Source organism: Acanthochromis polyacanthus, chromosome 15, assembly GCF_021347895.1.
Source record: "Acanthochromis polyacanthus isolate Apoly-LR-REF ecotype Palm Island chromosome 15, KAUST_Apoly_ChrSc, whole genome shotgun sequence".
Taxonomy (NCBI): Eukaryota; Metazoa; Chordata; class Actinopteri; family Pomacentridae; genus Acanthochromis; species Acanthochromis polyacanthus.
This window is the reverse complement of record NC_067127.1, coordinates 16,372,647-16,392,355: the sequence shown is the minus strand read 5'-3', so window position 1 is coordinate 16,392,355 and position 19,709 is coordinate 16,372,647. Positions and strand designations below refer to the sequence as shown.

The window sequence follows — 19,709 nt, the reverse complement described above, 5'->3', positions numbered from 1 at the left end:
TAGGAAAAAAGATTTGATATATATATAATGAAAGTTGATATATATATATAATGAAAGTCGATATATATATAATGAAACTTGATATATATATAATGAAAGTTGATATATATATATAATGAAACTTGATATATATATAATGAAAGTTGATATATATATAGTGAAAGTCGATATATATATATAATGAAAGTCGATATATATATATATAATGAAAGTCGAGATATATATATAATGAAAGTTGATATATATATATAATGAAAGTCGATATATATATAATGAAAGTTGATATATATATATATATCAACTTTCATTATATATATATCAAGTTTCATTATATATATATCGACTTTCATTATATATATATCAAGTTTCATTATATATATATCAAGTTTCATTATATATATATCGACTTTCATTATATATATATCAAGTTTCATTATATATATATCAAGTTTCATTATATATATATCAAGTTTCATTATATATATATCGACTTTCATTATATATATAATTTCCTAAACGGCATGCCATAGGCATGCTATATATATATATATATATATATATATATATATATATATATATATATATATATATATATATATATATATATAAGCTCCGTTTTAGGTTTTATGCTGAACAGGGCAAACAGTTTGCAGGCCAGCGTGTTCAGATCTGCAAGCATGTGACTCTGCAAACTACTTCAGTTCTTTTGGGTCTATTGCAAATGCCAAGGCAGGAATGTGAGTTTTGACTGTGTGCTTAACTCTCTCAATACCTGCCAAAGCAAATCATATTCACAAGGCCTACATCTGATTGCTTTAATCTCTGCACATACCTATTTCACCACATACAAAAAAAATGTTTGGAAAAGGGCAGCTGTGTGTGCTTTGTGATCCTGATTTAATGGACTTTGAAAGCCATTAGCAGGTTGCTTAAGATGTTATTTTATCAAGCAAAAGAAGTGCAAATCAACTTAATTGTTTTGCTGATCCTGGGATGGCAGTATGTCTTGGTGGGTCGACTGTTTTGGTTCAGAGTGAAATAATTCAAAAACTATTAAATGGATTAACAGTAGATTTTTGTTGCCGAACATGAAACCTAACAACTTTAGAGATTTTCGTAACTTTTCCTATTACATCATGAGATTTTTGGTTTTCAGTGAAATAACTTAGCACTTAATGAATGGATGGCCATGCAATTTGCTGAGGGTTGTACTAATAACTGTAAATAATAACTAATAACTTGTTTCTCTGACTTTTTACAATCTGGTTTTGCACTAGAATTTGTGTCTTGTACTAATTAGCAAATGTGAGCGTGCTACAAACCTAAAGTAGTTCTAAATGGTTGAGCATCATAAACATTGCATGCTATATAGTAGCATGTTAGCATGCTAATCTTAGCAGTTAGATTACTTTGGTAAATCAATGGAAGGTCCAGGAGTTAGTCCTGTCACCGCAATGCAGAAAATTCTAGGTTGGAACCTGCTGGGGACTTTCTTTCATGTCTTTGGCTGTAGGCTTTGTGTTAGCCCTGTGATGAACAGGTGACCTGTCCAGGGTGTACCATGGATCTCACCCGAAGACAGCTGGGATAAGCTCCAACCTTAAAGTGGGTATAGATTGTGGAAAGATGCATCAAAGCACAGACTCACAGTAGACTCTATCTGGCTCAAGAGTGTTGTTCATGACTGACCAGTGTCACAATATAATCAGCTCAGCCACCCAATCTGGCCTTTCCCTGCTTGTGAACATGCTGAAGCAGTGAAGAGGACTCTGTGTCCTGTCCTGTGTGAGTTCACTGAAAGTGCAACTGAGGTTTATCATGGTGGAGACCTATGTCAAGTGACTGTAACACAGGATGACCCTGCAATGCAATATGTCTTTTGATAATCACATCATGATTTAAAAACATTAGATATCATTAATCCCGGTGCAAGAGAGAGCAGATCACAGAGATGGAAATGAGCTGGTTGTCTAATTGCAGCGCAGTGAACCTGACCAAGGTCAAAGGTGGAGCTGAACCACCACTCCTGTCCTCACATGAATGTCCTGAGGGAAGGGCATTGAAGAGATAAACAAAAAAGGGAGGACAAGGGCAGTGGGAAAGGCAGAATGACAGACAGAGCATCATTCTTGAGAAAATGCTCAGTCCTCACCGAACTTTCACTTTTCATCAAGTGTTTTGGCTGCACATGAGCTGAAGGAATGCACCGCGGGGCAGCCTGCTGCTCACCCTGACTGTGCATCGCTTCACTTCCCCTCCTTGCGTCAAACCCACGTCTTAACATGTCCACCTCAGTCCAATATGCATCTTAAGCCTTTTCTGGGAGGAATATTTGTCCACACAAAAGAAGGACATCGCTGTTCTTCTCTGTCATAAGAATACCCTTATTTAGCTTTTACACAAATCCTACGTGGTGTTTTGTCTAGGGGGCCCATCCGGATGTGAGACTGAAAGCAGTCCATTTTAGAGATGTGTTGACAAGCGGATGTCAAGTCCAATACATCTGCATATTCTGTGTGAAGTCAAAGGCAAGGGTTTGGCTCCTGAGGTTACTGAGATTAATGGCTTTGCAGGTCATGTGCAGGCAAGTTTGCGCCACTCTGTCCACTTTGGACTTCTGCACCTTTGTGGCTGCAGACTGCAGTGAGAGAGAAAGTCCACGAGCTTAACTTCACCTTAAAGTACGTATATGTGGACATATTTAAAAGCTTTCTGAAAAATCCAATTTCCTTTTTACAACTTCCTCTTTCCAATTAATTCAATTCAATTCAATTTTATTTATATAGTGTCAATTACAGTCAAATCGTCTCAAGACGCTTTACAGAACCAATTAGATGGTAAAGATGTGAGACAATAATGATTAGCATCACCATGAGGAGGTTCCAGATTGAACCTGCAGGACCAGGTTCAAATCTGTTTTCCTGGCCGCCTATTATAGTCCAATAACATGCAGTTTAGCTCAATTTCCCATAGTTATGATCACAAGCATGAGTAGTCATCTGTCTCTACGTGTCAACCCTGAAACTGTCTCTCTCCCAGTGTGAGCTGGATGGGCTGCAGCCCCCCTGAAACCCTCAAGGATAAGCTTGCATAGTTACAGTAATGGATGGATGGGTTGTTAGACCAGCCATTACCGGCCTTACCACAGCTCAATGAGTCTGCTGGAGTGAGCATTTAACAGACGTACAGTCAGGTTGTTACTGTAAACTCTTTCCACAAATACAAATCAGGCAGCAAAAACAAACATCTCCTTGGGGGCTTCTGGTGAGCCAAAAGCACGACTCTCATTTAGTTGTTTTTTTTGCCACAGTGAGTTCTTAAACTGAAAATGGATGCCATGCTTTCACAATTTCAAGTGCTCACATGTATCATATCTGACCGTTATTTATATTAAAAATGTCTCTCAAAGGAACTAGAAAAAACACTACTTTAGCTGACACATATGACATCTTTGCCAAGCTGAGCTACACTTCTCTTTTAACTCTGTGTCAGAAAGTGAATATTTACATAATTTGATATCTTTAAAGCATCAACTTCATATTATCTAAGTAGCACGGTTTTCCTTATCGCTGAAAGGCTGACCTGGCTTATATAGCCTCATGTTCATATTTGAATATCTGCACATATCTGTAACCCATTTTTAAAGCACACACACCCACCGATACACACACACCATAAATAAACAGTGAGCAAGAAAAATAAATTTGCTCATAAAAGACAGATGTTGCCATTGGATAGAAGATTGGTCTTGGCTTCGAGGCTCCCGTGAGAGAGAACGATAACACTCCTGGGGTAAATGAAGTTATGTATTGGGTGTGCAGGCTGGTGGAACAGTAGTAGCCAGTGCTGGAAAGTGAACACAACTCGGCCCTGAAGGCTTTCCACTGTGCAAGCTCTGAACCACATCTTTTAACCGAGGGCGATAAAAGGGCCAAATTCCAAATTTTGACAGAAATACTTCCAGCTCTACAATTTACAATCAGGGTTTACTTAAAAGTACTTGAGCTCACAGCCACTCTCCAATCTGGTGCTACACACAGTCACTTGGTGTTTTCATCATCAAATGTGCTACTGTGCAGCTGACAGACTGTGTCATATTTATGATTAAGATCTAAATCAATAACAATTGTTGCCTTAAAGTGAGGCACGTGCACTCTCTATAGCAAACTCTCCCATCCACATGCTGTTTTCATAATGGGCCACTTGAAGAAACAATCACCAACTGTTTGCTCAGTCAATGAGAGGTCCTCACTGTGTTGACTATTATTCTACTCTCTACAGGGTGGGCTGTCTCACTGGAGGTATCAAATGATCACCTATTCTGTTTTCCCTTGAGTGGATGTAGTGGTCAAAGCATCAATGAACCACTGTGGAGGTGCAGGCCTCTGACACGCAACCAAAAAGGGAAGCTGTCAATCATTTATGAGGCTAAGACCACCTCAGTAATGCTCTGTCTTCTGTCAGAAAATTTAAAGCACATTGTGTATATATGATAATTACTTTCTCATGAAATAATTACAAGCTACTTAAAAAAAACTACTTGTAAGAATGTTGCTATGGGGTGGTTTCACGGCCCATAGGCTTTTATTTTCTGTTCAGACGTTTAAGTAAAAAGGCAGGAAAATAACATGACCAAATAATCTTGCAGCTACTCTGTCATAAAGACAATTTGTTTACTGTGCAGGATCCTCTCAGGGAAGAGTGAACAGGAGAAAGGTGATGACTAAACCCTAACCCCAAACACTCTTCATTCCTGTCTGGCGTCATGAAAGAAGCTCTTCAGTCATGACACGTTAAAAAAACACACTCCATCCAACATCTCTCCCCTGAGGCAAAGAGTGTAGTCCTAGGTGTGGTTGCAGCTCTGGAAGTGAGTGTTTTGCTCCTTCAAAAAAAAAAAAAAAAAAAAAAAACTCTTCCCATGACAGCTCCAAGCAGTGTGGAAATAAAACTCAGAAGACTTGCTTGAAAAACTTCATTAACTGCAGAAAATGTTTGCATTTATATAGTCTGTAAACAGACCTACAGGACAGAATGATGCAGCTGCTGGCCCACAGAAACCACAAGCAGCACCACCGACTGACCATAGGATGGGCCTTTGGGACAGAGGGGGAATATAAGTAACAACCTTCACAGAAACAGTTTGCTGTACATTGAAATAAAGGTTTATAACCAGCCACAAGAATTTACTTAGCTTGAATCAGCACTGCCCTAACAGCTGGTGACTCCTGTCTGAGTCGAGTTTCCAGTTGTGTTATTAGACAGTGGTTGGTTATGGGGTCTTGATCACAGAACTGCATAAAGTAACTTCACTTAACACTGCAACCTTTCCTCCAAAGCACCAAACAGTATGTTCATGAGCAGTATAACTGTAGGACATATCCAAAAACTGCAAACATAACCAATCTATCACTCAATCTGACAGTCAACACAGAAGAACACGGCCTTTATTTTCATTAATAGCAATTTACTGCATTCCTCACAACTGTGGTTACAGGCGAAGTATCTGCTGATTCCAACAGATGCTACTTGAGGCAGCAGAAATCAGTCCTGGAGTGGACAAAAACAGAACTGTAGCACCATCTAGCTGTAAAACAGTGGAGAAACTGCACTCCTCATGGCGTTTACCTCAAAAATTAGCAAGTACAAGGAAGCCATGGATGGGACATCTTGTAGAAATGAAGTAGAAAATAGTTTCCTGCTCCAGGTTACAAACTTGAAGAAAAGCCTCCAAATAACCTTGTAAGAATTAGATTTCATGGAAAAATCTCGTCCATTTCTTTGAAAGAAGTCCTCCAGTGAAAATCAAGTTTTTAACTTCTTAACATGTCCATTTGGTCTTTTTTTTTTTAAATTTGGGAAGACATATCACAAGTGCAATAAGCAGGAAGTTACATGACTGAACATTTCCACTTTGAAGCTACAGTGTACCAAGGACACTGTCAAAAATAGATTTAGACTTCTGGATTTTCATACATAACAAAGAACCAATGGGGCTTTCTGTATCATTATTCTTCCAACATGTACAACATCTTCGTCAACAGACAGACAGACAGACTGACAGACAGATAGACAGATAGATACCTGATTTATAAGAAGAAATACCTGCCATCAAAGAAGAGCACACAGCTGAGGAAACTTCAATGAATGTCTTTATTGATGAATGAGAAAAGTAGGAAACTGTTGCATTTTTGCTTAACTAAATGTCACATCTGTTAAAAAAAAAGTCAGGCAGCACGACAGTTCATTAGGTCTCCTACTTTCAAATACAAGTTCAGTATTTGTATCTACAAACTATTCGTGCAAATGGAAAAACTCTCCAAACAAATCTTAAAATACAAAAAAACATCCAACTGCTACCGATCTTGTACGTGTTCCTACATACAGAGAGCACTTGGTGATCAGGAACATCAACATGTCAATGAATCAGGTGCATAATGGATGGGAAAATTAATCTGAATGACATTTACAGGAGCTGGCGTCTCTCTTGAGACAAGAGAAAACTCAATCGGAATTTTCCAAGACATTCTTGAGAATAAATATTGAATTTTCAAGTAGCAAGACAGTGTTTTAAGGGTGTCATAACACAATGAAGAAACTCATAATAATTAGCAAAACCTTTCCCATAAAACAGGAAATTATCCCATAATGCTTCCAAATGTCAAAATATTCAAACAACATAGCTTTACCAACCTGTTAAAGGTTTGTTCCAGGTTTTATTCATGTTATTCACATCTTGTTCCCGTAGAGTAAAAGAGAGGAAACTGTTAAGCTCAGAAAGCTGTTGTATCACCAAAATCTTTGTTCCATTTGGAATACATATTGAGAGTCGATGGACTAACAGTGGGTTTAATGCGTTTCAGGGAATCCTCAAAGTCTTTCATTTTGATGTTACGCATCTGTGAAAATAAACAAGGGCATGAATATAAACATAAAGAGCAATGCAAATGTGTAGGAAAGCAGTATTGTTAGTACTTTCTTCATCTCACCTCAGTAACAGCCATACTACGGACTTGGTCAGGCCCCAACTCTGTGTAAGGCAAATTCCACATTAAAGTTAATGAGCCCGTTATAAAGCATAAAGTGTGAATATGGGATCAGTGCTATCAAGCAGTCATACCTCTAATTGGTCCAAGTGCAGCGTCTTTGGCTAACGATGTCAGATCACTCCCTGAATATCCTGCTGTCTCTCTGTGAGATATCATGTCCAGGAATTAATGCAAAGTCACTCAAGGACAGTTCTGCTAAGGCTCTAAATTTAAAACTTACTTTGCTAGACGAGACAGCTCATTTTTGCTCAGTGGATTCGAGTGCTTTCCCAGAAGGTTCTTCAGCAGCGTGAATCTTGTCTGGAGGAAGAAAAATAAAAGCAGTTCTTTAAAAAGTTCAAAATTCACATTAACCAGTTAGCAGGAGATTCATAGATACATTTTAACATGGCAAATACCTCCTCATCTGGTAACATCACATAAACCCTTTTCGCAAAGCGCCTGGAAGATAAACGACAAAAAAAATTATGATGACCTCATTCAAGTCAAATGAAGTCAGTTAATTGACAAAGCAAATATAAACACTTCAATACAAAGAGATCACATAAAGTAGAGTTGTTGTTTTTCTTTAGAAAACACGAGTACGCTGGAGTCTAGATGCTGGTGTTGTTGGACCAGAGCTGGCAGGTGGCTTGCAGAATGTGGGCAGATGAATCATTGGACAAATGAAGTGATGGTTGACATCAAGGAGTGGAGTCCCAGATGAAAGCCTGAGCAGCGTAAGCAGCAGATGGGCAGTTTTTGGAGAGATGACGATGAAAAGTTACAGAACCTATTCTAAAGAAGGGGCCTGATGAGGGCTTAGATCATTCTTGAGAAGCACTTGAACTAAGGAGCTGCATGATTCAGTACCATGGGGTGATTTTCACATGATAGAAAAAGAGAAGATGAAGGAATTGAGATTGTTCAGAGCTTTAGAAATGTCATCGTTCAGAGATTTTCAGTGGTGACACTAATTTAACAATCACCTTGTAATCTTTTTTATGTCTGAGACCGAAATGAAAGAATTGTTGATGAAAGGTTACACGAAAATATATAATAACGAATTTGGGCAAAGAATTCAACAATTCTGTGCCCGGTGGCACAGAGAAGCTGAATGGCCGGTGGTCCCGCATGAGAAGCAGCTGGACTTCCTGGCTTCCTGATATCTGTATTAATAAGATGGTGACAAGAACGGACCAGTTAATGCTCTTGTTGCACAGAAATTTAGAGTGCGGATTTGCTGAAGAAAGCGTGTAGTAGAGGTAGAAAATATTGTTGCCATACTTGAAACTATATCACTGGTCAGTGATAAAGATACAACCAGAGCTGATCTTTTCTCTGGATAGAAGGAGACAGGACAATTTAAGCAGTGTTTTTTTTTAGATATATTTTGCTGTGAAGTGATAGCAGCAACACACTCACTAATTTGATATCTTTACTTTTGTGAATTTTGGAATGTACTGTGCTATATATTGGCAGCCTTATGGATGTGAGGACAGACTAGCAAGGGGGCGTGAACGATGGAGACCACAGATAACTGAGGTAGAAAGGTAGATGAAAGCTGGCTGTCTCTGCTGGGACGGATGGATTGACTCTGTTCATGTTCTCCGGCGCCTGCAGACAGGCATTGATGGAGTTTAGAGATGCTGTTACAGCCTGGAGAGATTGTCCCACATAAATGTTGCTGGCGGTAGGTTGAGGAGAACCCCAGAGTGGCGACGGTGCCACGCTTTGCTGCAGCCTCGACAAGAGCGGATTTTTTTGGTCATCTTCTGCTTGGGTGTATGACTAGATTGACGTGTGTGGTGGGATCCTGCAGGGTTGAAGGGACTGAATGAGGTTGAGAAGGACTTGCGCTGGAAATGCGGGAAAACTCCTGTGTTCTTTTTAGCAGCAAGACGTAGAACAGCAGGTTTCATTTCCAAGAAGAATCGAAAAACGTGGTTTCCAAAAGGGTGCCATTGAACCAAAATGTGGTGGACACTGGTGGAAGGTGGGTAACAGAATGTCTGTTTTACATTCATAAAGGTTGACAAATATTTGACAGAGACATAGTTTAAATCCAGCCAATAAACTGGTGAAGGGTTTACAGAGCAGTCAGCATCAGTTTTCAGTGTTACCTGAGCATCATCGACATAAGAGACAGGCAATATGCTTTTTAAATATAGCCCACTGTGACTGCAGATATATTAAAAAAGAAAAATACACAACTGTGCAGCATGTAGGACTGCATAATGTACCTTAGCACTGCTTCATCGAGCTCCTGAGGCCTGTTGGTCGCTCCCATTACAAGCACCCGGTCATCCCCTCCTGACTGCACCTGAAACCCAGAAGCACTGTTGTGAAAATGACACCTGTGCTCTCAGAGACAACAGCGACTTTAAAGATGGGTTTGCGATCATATCTCTGAGGCGGCTGCTACTCTTACCCCATCAAACTCAATGAGGAACTCGGTTTTTAAACGGCGAGAGGCATCGTGTTCCCCCTCCCTCCTCTCACAAAGCAGGCTGTCCACTTCATCTGAGTGTCAAACAGAAAATAATCAGCATTTCAATCATGAGCTGAAATTTGGGGAATGCAGCTGGTGTTTAAGGTGCATTTTTTCTATAAACGGAGTAATACGAACCGATGAATATGACCGAGGGCTGTAACTCTCTGGCTACTGCAAACAGGGCTCGTACAAGCTTCTCGCCTTCTCCCACCTGTGATGGTGACAGGAGGAAAGATGAACAGAAATCCTGCAGCGAGATGATCGATCACAGAAAATGATTATTTAAAGTATTCCTTACATATTTAGAGGTCAAACTGGCAGCGCTGATGTTGAAGAACGTGGCTTTAGACTCTGCAGCGACTGCTTTGGCCTGGGGAAAGGAAGCAGAGGCTGTGATTCAACTGATAGCTACCAGCAGCTAAATGCAAATTAAAAAGTGCAGTTGAATGACTTGGTTCACTAAAGGCAGGAACACTTGACCTACCAACATGGTTTTTCCATTTCCAGGCGGGCCAAATAAAAGCAAACCACGTGCAGGAGCTCTGAGGCCAGTAAAGAGCTGAATAGTAAAATGTAATAAAGCATTAGAAGAAAAATCTGAAAAAAAGGAGATACAGCAAATATGAAAGAACGTTGAGAAGTGATCACCTCTGGTCTTAACGCAGGAAGGATGACAATTTCTTGGAGTGCTTGTTTGGCCAGATTCTGTCCTGCAATGTCTTCAAAGGATACAGATGCTCCACTGCAGAGAACAGGAGGAGACGATTAATATGTGTTTCATGTATTTATTTGCATGACACTGAATGAAAATAAACTAAGTTAACAGCATCTCTTCCAATTACCTGTCAACAATTTCATTCAGAATCAGGTGAGCCAGTTTGCTGTCCACATTCTTGAAGTTTTTCAAGTCCTTCTTTGGGGGCTGTTTTACAGCAGCAGGTCTTCCATTCTGATTTTTTCCCACACGAGGGGTCACCTTAGCAAGAAAACAATTATCCAGAAAACATTACACAACATATCTACTTAAAAAAAAACACAACTGAAGGATTAAATAACACAAAAAACTTACCTTAGGGTCAGCGGGTCTCGATGGGGGTCTGCCGGCAGAGGACGGCCTGATGTTAGTGGACACACCAGGCTGGCTTTTAGGAACAAGTTTTGGTTGTGGAAGAACGTGATTTGAGGTCGTCTTTGGATCACTTCCCCTTTTTGATGCCAACGTTGTTTCTGTGTAGCAAGAAAAAGAACTGATCTTCAGCATCCTGCTCGGCTTACAGTTAAACTCAAAACTATTCATACCAATGCAAATTTTTGATTTATAGACTTTTTATTTGACCAACAGGTTTCTTCTGGCTTGAAATCACAAAATAATGATGAAAAGAAGTAAGTAACTAAGTAAAGACAATGTTTTAGAAATGACATGAAAGATTTGACCTGATTTCTGGGTTTTAATCCAGAATGATTCATACTCTTTGAAATTGATGCAAATTTGTGAGAAAATGCAGGTTCAATATCAACTACAACTATGTTGTAGAGCATTTCAATGGACTATAAATGGAGAACAGCTGATGCAGTCAATTTAGGTAGACATTAATTGCTAGCTGTACCTGAAACCAAAGAGCTTGGTGAGTGTTATATCTGCTATACCAAACTGCAAAGTATAACCAACAAGCATAAGAAGTTCCACACGGTGAAAAAGGTCACAGAGCAAGTATAGATGCCAAAAGTGACCCCTGCAACAGCAAAAATGGTAGTATGAGAGGTTAAGAAGAATCCAGGCATCAACACCAAAACAATCCTGATGAATCTCAGCAGTTCTGGAAGCAACATCCCAATCAGACATTCAAACAGACAGTGCACAGGGCTGGTCTTCATGGACACTGAGCAATAAGTGGTCAAGATACAGTTAAGAGAAATCAACATCAACACTTTAGAGTGGCCCAGTCACAGTCAAGACATGATGGTGAGGAAACCATGCGACCTCAGATCTGGAGATCCTCGCAAATGAGGAGTGGCGCTAAATCCTAGTTGACGCAATTATAAGAACTGTGTGGTTAAATGTGGTGGCAAATCAAAGCTTTCTCATTTCTCACTATAAATCAACATTAGGTGTGAGTAATTTGAGGTTAAAGTGTGTATAACAATATTACTTATACACTATTACTATAAAAGTCATGAACACACTTCAGACTTTAGGATGTCAGACAATCTGGAAGAAACTCACCTAACAAAGCCAGCCTGTCTCGTGCCATGGTGAGATTGGTGACCATTTTATCCTGAAGTCTCTTTGCTCGGTCATACTGCTCTCCTGCTGACAAAACACTGAGTATTAGACTGAAGTACGTCAACACGGAACACCATGCACATCTGGATGTGTGTTTGTGGTACCTTGCCCCGTGATCTCCACCGCTATCCCCCTTTCCAGCTCCGCTATCCCTTTCTTGTACCACTGCACAGCCTCCCCCTTCTCTCCTGTCATCACACATAGATGCTGAATCACAAACTGACACACACAACACACCACTAAATAGATCACAAACACAGCAAACAAACCTGTATCATCTTCGTCGATCCTCAGTGCCTTCGATATATATTCAAACGCCTGTTTGTGGTAGTTTTTAATAACTTCGCCGCTATCTTTGCCTTTACTTGCGGATATTTTGGCCGACATTAGGCCTAGTCTCGCGTTACTGTCGCCTACTGTACAGTTAGAAGTCAGATAGCGCGATAGGAAAGAAAACACGTCGGTATTTAGCCTTTAAATAGCATTTAAAAGTGATTCAATCCGCGGTACGTAGTTTACAACATGATATTTTAACACACGTACAAATAATTCTGGTGCCTCATCACAACACAAACATTTCTACCGCTAGCTTCCGCTTTCCCGTGTGTACGTCTGACAGGAGTCTCCGCCTTCCCGGGCGGTACCGGTAAGAAAATATAACACCGCTACTGGCCGTTGGATTTTTAACACCATCAACATAATTTGTTCTTCTTAGCTATTAGCACTAATTATTGTATGGTTTAGCTGTAAAAATTTAAAGACTCCCTTTAGTAAAAAAAAAAAATCTTCTTTTAACAAATCCATTCTTTCAAATGTGTGTGTGTTTTTAAATGACAGAAGACAGCTTCACAGTCAATGTCATGAAACTGCAGTATACTAATGACAATCTGAAAAACACAGATTCAGATTTTCAAGGTTTCACACGTAGCAAACCTAAAGTACCGATCTTTTCCACTTCCAGGGTGGTACTTTCAGTATTTTTATTCTTCTTCAGAAATGATTTCAAACATGTATGACTGAATTACTCCAATATTACAACGTGCCATTGTGTAGTGTAGCAGAGTTTAACAGTATTTGAGCTGAGTTGTAGGTGAACAGACAGCTTGAGCAGAAAAGATGAAGCACTACATATACACAGTTTTAATTAAGGAAAAAAAACCTTCTAAATACACTCAACAAAAATATACATGCAACACTTTTGTTTTTGCTCCCATTTTTTATGAGATGAACTTAAAGAGATAAAACTTTTTCCACATACACAATATCACCATTTCTCTCAAATATTGTTCACAAATCTGTCTAAATCTGTGATAGTGAGCACTTCTCCTTTGCTGAGATAATCCATCCCACCTCACAGGTGTGCCATATCAAGATGCTGATTAGACGCCATGATTAGTGCACAGGTGTGCCTTAGACTGCCCACAATAAAAGGCCACTCTGAAAAGTGCAGTTTTGTTTTATTGGAGGGGTCCACTCCTCTTCAATGGCTATGCAAAGTTGCTGGATATTGGCGGGAACTGGTACACGCTGTCGTATACGCCGATCCAGAGCATCCCAAACATGCTCAGTGGGTGACATGTCCGGTGAGTATGCTGGCCATGCAAGAACTGGGATGTTTTCAGCTTCCAAGAATTGTGTACAGATCCTTGCAACATGGGGCCGTGCATTATCCTGCTGCAACATGAGGTGATGTTCTTGGATGTATGGCACAACAATGGGCCAGGATCTCGACACGGTATCTCTGTACATTCAAAATGCCATCAATAAAATGCACCTGTGTTCTTCGTCCATAACAGACACCTGCCCATACCATAACCCCACCACCACCATGAGCCACTCCATCCACAACACTGACATCAGAAAACCGCTCCCCCACACGACGCCACACATTCTGTCTGCCATCTGCCCTGAACAGTGCAAACCGGGATTCATCCATGAAGAGAACACCTCTCCAAAGTGCCAGACACCATTGAATGTGAGCATTTGCCCACTCAAGTCGGTTACAACGACGAACTGGAGTCAGGTCAAGACCACGTTGAGGACGACGAGCATACAGATGAGCTTTCCTGAGACGGTTTCTGACAGTTTGTGCAGAAATTCTTTGGTTATGCAAACCAATTGTTTCAGCAGCTGTCCGAGTGGCTGGTCTCAGACGATCTTGGAGGTGAACATGCTGGATGTGGAGGTCCTGGGCTGGTGTGGTTACACGTGGTCTGCGGTTGTGAGGCTGGTTGGATGTACTGCCAAATTCTCTGAAACGCCTTTGGAGACGGCGTATGGTAGAGAAATGAACATTCAATACTCGAGCAACATCTCTGGTTGACATTCCTGCTGTCAGCATGCCAATTGCACGCTCCCTCAAATCTTGCCACATCTGTGACATTGTGCTATGTGATAAAACTGCACCTTTCAGAGTGGCCTTTTATTGTGGGCAGTCTCAGGCACACCTGTGCACTAATCGTGGTGTCTAATCAGCATCTTGATATGGCACACCTGTGAGGTGGGATGGATTATCTCAGCAAAGGAGAAGTGCTCACTATACCAGATTTAGACAGATTTGTGAACAATATTTGAGAGAAATGGTGATATTGTGTATGTGGAAAAAGTTTTAGATCTTTGAGTTCATCTCATAAAAAATGGGAGCAAAAACAAAAGTGTTGCGTGTATATTTTTGTTGAGTGTACATATACAGCCATAGTCATAGCACCACCTGGTGGATGGAAGGAAATGCTCTATAACTGACCTGTACCAGGCGTGAACTAACCGTGACGTCACCCGTTGGTTTCAACAGTGAGAAAATGAAGGCCGGATTTTGCTACTTCCTGGTCGCGATTTTGGATTTTTTGGAGCAAGTGACATAAAAGCGTCATCAATCAGGCTGGACCGGAGAGCAACTCGAGGCAGGATCAGTCTATGGGACTGTCAATCAAGTATAGCCACGCCCCCTGGCTCCACCATTTTAACGATTTATTTAAAATTCAGTACTGATTTATTTGAAGATCAGCCACCTGATCTCTCATTTTGACCATGAAAACTAACAGGAAAAAAAATCCTGAGCTGTAGAAAATCAGTCTATCAAATTTTATTTTTTCCAAAAATGAATTGGGGTCTATGGAGCAAAAGCTTTTTGGAGCCAACTGGATGGCATGATATTGCAAGTTTTTGACAGTTTTGGGCTTCAATTTTGGAGCCAGATGCTACGTCCATCTTTATATACAGTCTATGGCCTGTACATGCTCCTATCTGCCTGAAACTTTATATCTGTGAACACACTCCAATCCTGATCACATCCATGGGTCAATATACACTCTCGGTCGCAGCACCACCTGTGGATGGACAGGGAAAGCTCTGTAACTAGTCTGAACATGCTCCAATCTGCCTAAAATTTTACATGTGTGATCAGAGTCCAGCCCTCATCACATCCATAGGATGACATACACTCTCAGTCGCAGCACCACCAGGTGGACGTGCTTTGATTCGCCGAACAGCAAGGATGCGAGGACCCGTCCATCGCTGCTTGCAGCTTTAATTATATTATTATTCTTTTGCTCTATAGGGATAGCAGTAACACATTCACTAATTTGATATCTTTACCTTTAAGAGTTTTGGAACATACTGTGCTATATATTGGCAGCCTTATGGATGTGAGGACAGACTAGCAAGAGAGAATGAGGGGATGATGGAGACCACAGAGAATTGAGGCAGAGAGGTAGATGAACACTGGCTGAACGGGATGGATGGATGGACTCTGTTCATGTACTCTGGCGCCTGAAGACAGGCATTGATGGAGTGGAGTGATGCTGTTACAGCCTGGAGAGATTGTCTCATCAGTGTAAGTGTAACCTTCCACTGTATCAGTGGAAGGTTGAGGAGAACACTAGAGTGGTGGCTGTGCCACGCTTTGGTGCAGCCTGTACAAGAGCAAATTTTTTTGGTCATCTTCCACTTGGATGAATGACTTAGATTGACGTGTGTAGTGGGATCCTGCAGTGTTGAAGGGACTGAATGAGGTTGAGAAGGAAATACGGGAAAATTCCTGTTTTGTTTTTTTGTTTTTTTAGCAGCAAGATGCTGAGAAGCAAAGCAGGAACTCTCTCATACAGCCCACAGGGGAAGAATCCTATAAAACAGGCCAAAAGTTTAGAAGCAAGATCAAATTTGTACAAAAAAAGATCAGTTTCATTGGTGTGCTTTGCGACAAAATATGCATGATTATTATAAAAAGAGTCACTTATCTGAATACATCTTTACTACTATATTTATCAGATATTTGTATCTGTACTCCTGTTTCTTGATTTAGCGGTTTCTATCTACCCATTTCTTTGGTAGTTACAGAGATATGGACACAGTTGAGATTATTGGGATTTTTGGATGCAAACTCTGAAAAGCCAAAGAGTTAAAGTGAATAATGCAAACTGTGATTTTTTTTTTAACTTTTGTGTTAAAGTTGTGACCCTTGCAAATCTCTTCAACTCTAAAACTCAGATCTTCTCTTCTTTTATAAGCATTTATTCAGCAATTGTCTCATAGCATCAGTGTATACCTATGGCAAATTAGGGGGGGATGGTGCATAGTAGGGAAAGCAAAGTCTGATCATGCAGTAAATGCATCCCAGAATCCATAGAATTCATACTGGTGGTTTTCAGGAAAGACAACATGAATAGAAATTTGAAGCTGCTTCCACATTTTTGGCCTCTAGTGTATATAAAAATCACAGAGGATCTCTGGGTTTGCTGACAGAATCATACATGATTCAGATGACTAACAACATCACAGACTGTGCAACGTTTCACAATCATAGCACAGATGCAAGTTCAACCACCTGGGAAAAAGAGTGGCAGAAGTGCAATGATTTTCAAGAATGGGATCTACAGGTTAGATCATTAGATGAGAGTCGTGATGTTGACATTGAAAACAAAGTAGTTTTACCCCAGTGGGAAAACAGAAATAGCAGAGAGAAAAGTTCAGCAACAATAGTTCATGTTTACCAAGACGGGTAAAGACAAAGAGTTAGAGAACAGATGTTCCCTATTGAAGTTATGCGTCAGCTTCATAACAAAATGTTGACTAAAGTGTTGCACAGCATCAGACAAATAAAACCATTAAAACAAAATAAAACTATTAAGTGCATTAAAACCTAAAACCATTATTACAAGAAGAAGAAATCAAATCACTGTGTGCCAAACTACAGGCATAGTCATTAGTACTGGACCACACAGATAAAAGTGAAAAAGGATCTCAAAAGCAAATGAGAGACAATATGGTTTTAATTTAGATTTAATGATTGTTATTAAAATTGATGACCTGATTTAAAGATGTGAGGCTGTTCTCAGGTTTTGGAGCTGCTCTTGAGAAAGCCTGGTCGTTGCCAGCAGTAGTTCTTGGAACTACTGAGAGACTCTGGTCTAATGACCAAAGCAAGAGACATGGGGCACATGAGTGGAACAGATCTGACAGATGAGCTGTCTATTCAAGTACAAGTAACACAGTTTTATAGTTCATCCTCAACTGAACATGAGAAGATGCCAAGATAGGTAGACATCTGCAGTTTTTGGAACCAACTGCAACCTGGATATTAGTGTTAGGTCCATTCTGACACCCAACTAACTGCAGGCTGGAAGCAATAAAAAGCACCTTCTCAAGGAAAGATGTTAATTTAGATAACAGTAGAGAAAGTTGTCTTTGACTACTGATTTGAACAGCAGGCTTCATTTACGAGAAGAATCGAAAAACATGTTTCCAATAGGGTGTCAAGTGACATTGGTGGAAGGTGAGTAACAGAATCTGTGTTTTATATTCATAAAGGTTAAGAAATCATTGACAGAGCCATGGTTTAGCATCAGCCAAATGACTGCTGAAGGGTTTATAAGAGAAACCCTATGAAAACCAAAGAATTCATCAACTTTGTGAAAGAGGGGGAAGTTAAGAAAACCACAGTGGCACAACCATCACTATCGGTATTGGACGAGTCTGATCAGTGGGAAATGAAAGTAGACCTGGGAAGAAGGCTGGTTTTCCCAGACATAGTCCAAACCACTCTGAGGCCGGATATCGTCATTTGGTCTTTGAAAGGAAGGAAAATCATAATCATCGAACTCACCGTACCTTGGGAAACAAGATGTGAGGAAGCGTCTGAACGCAAAAAGGCCAAATACACTGAGCTGGTTGAACAGTGCCAGGAACGAGATTGGAGGTGTTTGTTTTTCCCAGTGGAAGTAGGAGCGAGAGGATTTGCAGCGCAGTCCCTATGGAGAACATTAGGGAACCTAGGTGTCAAGGGCAGGGACAGGAAGAAAGCTGTTAAAGTAGTAGGCCAAGCGGCAGAAAGATCATCGAGCTGGCTGTGGTTGAAGAGGGAAGAAGAAAGCTGGAAGCTATCAGCTGACACGTAGTGAGCAGACGTACTCATTGCGGACCCGCCACCTCGAGAGTGTTCCGGGAAATGAAGGGTCGAAACACTTGCAGACAGGTGGTTCCCGGCTGAAGATGTCAGCTGAGCCAGCAGCACTAGCTGTATAATACATCAAGTGACATTGGTGGAAGGTGAGTAACAGAATCTGTGTTTTATATTCATAAAGATTAAGAAATCATTGACAGAGCCATGGTTTAGCATCAGCCAAGTGACTGCTGAAGGGTTTATAGAGCAGTAAGTGTCAAGTTTCAGTGTTGTCTAAATATCATACTCCAAAGCAGAGTTTAACAGCATTTGAGCGTAGTCATAGATGAGCAGGCAGCTTGACTGCAACCTGCAGAAAAGATGAAGCATTGCATATGCTCTGTAAATTTTACATAGGGAAACAGCAAACTTTTGAATATGTATCTTTGACACACAGAAATTAGTTTTTGGGGGTGTAATTAATGATCAATCAGAGGGAGTTTAAGAGCAAAATGCACACTATACAGCTATTTTGTCAATTTTGCTCCATTTGCAAAATTCTTTTTAATCACCTACTAACCATTCTTCAGCACAAAACGACCTGGTTGCACTTCTTTATCATTCTGTTATAGCGGGAAAACACTGTGTCTTGTTTGCATTTCTTTAATCTAAACACAATGGTATTGAGCTAAGCAAAGGATACAGCAATGGTGTTCCTTCAAAACAGTGACAGGGGAATTGTTTTGGTGAAACATTTTCATACAGGGACACAAGAACTGTCAATAAACTGGATAATTAAAAAAAAACAGAAACAAAAAAACAGCAGACAGGAGAAGGGGAGGAGAAAGCCACATGAACAGCTAATGGATGGCATTTCGACACAGTGTGCATCTAGTGAGATGGACTAGAGACCCCATGAAAACACAGTAAATTGTTCCAATCATATTGTCTAGGACCTCTAGGGTTGTTCTGTGGTGTCAGAAGCTGGGATGGTCCATGCAAAAGAATAGTTGCTAAATGTATGCACAAAATCAGGTAAATACAAAAATGTTAACAAATCTTAAAGGTCGTACCAGAGAATTTTAAAGCACAGAAGAAAGCTTCGTGATGAGATAGTTTTGTGTTACAATTGATGAATTGAATGCACAGCTGTTTTTCCAGTATTATGTCAATGTCAGTTCTGTTAAAAATAATTCGATTTTGATTAAAAATTATGTTTTGTTTTTTATTTTTGGTTGTTGAGGTGGTGCCTTCAAATCAAAACTGAACATACATTTGAACAATACAATAACAGTTCATAAATCTATTTAATATGCTCTATTAACATGAATATCATCTGGTCAACAATATTATCAAAGCATCTAGCATGGTGTAATTTAACCAAAAAATAAAAATAAAACACAATACGAGAAAAAAAGAAACTGAATATAATATGGCAGTATACAGCAGTACATGCCAGTCGAACCTTTACTGCAAATAAATCCATTTGAAAGCATCAAGACATTCTTTGGCATTTACCAGTCTCAT

The 19,709-nt window shown here is 40.0% G+C and overlaps 1 protein-coding gene across 2 annotated transcripts; it reads right to left on the bottom strand.

Moving 5' to 3' along the window:
* Positions 1 to 6,134: 6,134 nt before the first annotated feature.
* Positions 6,135 to 12,435, bottom strand: LOC110949325 (spastin-like). 2 transcript variants are annotated; one of them, XM_022191290.2, is made up of 16 exons: positions 12,076 to 12,435; positions 11,911 to 11,994; positions 11,747 to 11,833; positions 10,592 to 10,749; positions 10,365 to 10,498; positions 10,171 to 10,264; positions 10,007 to 10,081; positions 9,821 to 9,892; positions 9,658 to 9,733; positions 9,460 to 9,551; positions 9,272 to 9,351; positions 7,448 to 7,490; positions 7,270 to 7,349; positions 7,121 to 7,191; positions 6,990 to 7,030; positions 6,135 to 6,899 (listed from the first exon to the last, which is right to left on the bottom strand). In XM_022191290.2, the coding sequence occupies exons 1-16, from the start codon at positions 12,191 to 12,193 to the stop codon at positions 6,774 to 6,776; spliced, it is 1,431 nt and encodes a 476-aa protein (XP_022046982.1). In that variant the 5' UTR covers positions 12,194 to 12,435; the 3' UTR covers positions 6,135 to 6,773. The 2 variants fall into 2 exon arrangements, with proteins under 2 accessions (XP_022046982.1, XP_022046983.1); XM_022191291.2 differs by having other exon boundaries at positions 11,747 to 11,830.
* Positions 12,436 to 19,709: the final 7,274 nt, after the last annotated feature.

Coding starts and splice junctions, on each gene's coding strand:
- LOC110949325 (XM_022191290.2), bottom strand. CDS start 12,193: ATGTCGGCCAAAATATCCGCAAGTAAAGGCAAAGATAGCGGCGAAGTT. Junction 9,552..9,657: donor GCCCTCGGTCATATTCATCG/GTTCGTATTACT, acceptor TTTGACACTCAG/ATGAAGTGGACAGCCTGCTT. Junction 7,031..7,120: donor TGCACTTGGACCAATTAGAG/GTATGACTGCTT, acceptor TGCCTTACACAG/AGTTGGGGCCTGACCAAGTC.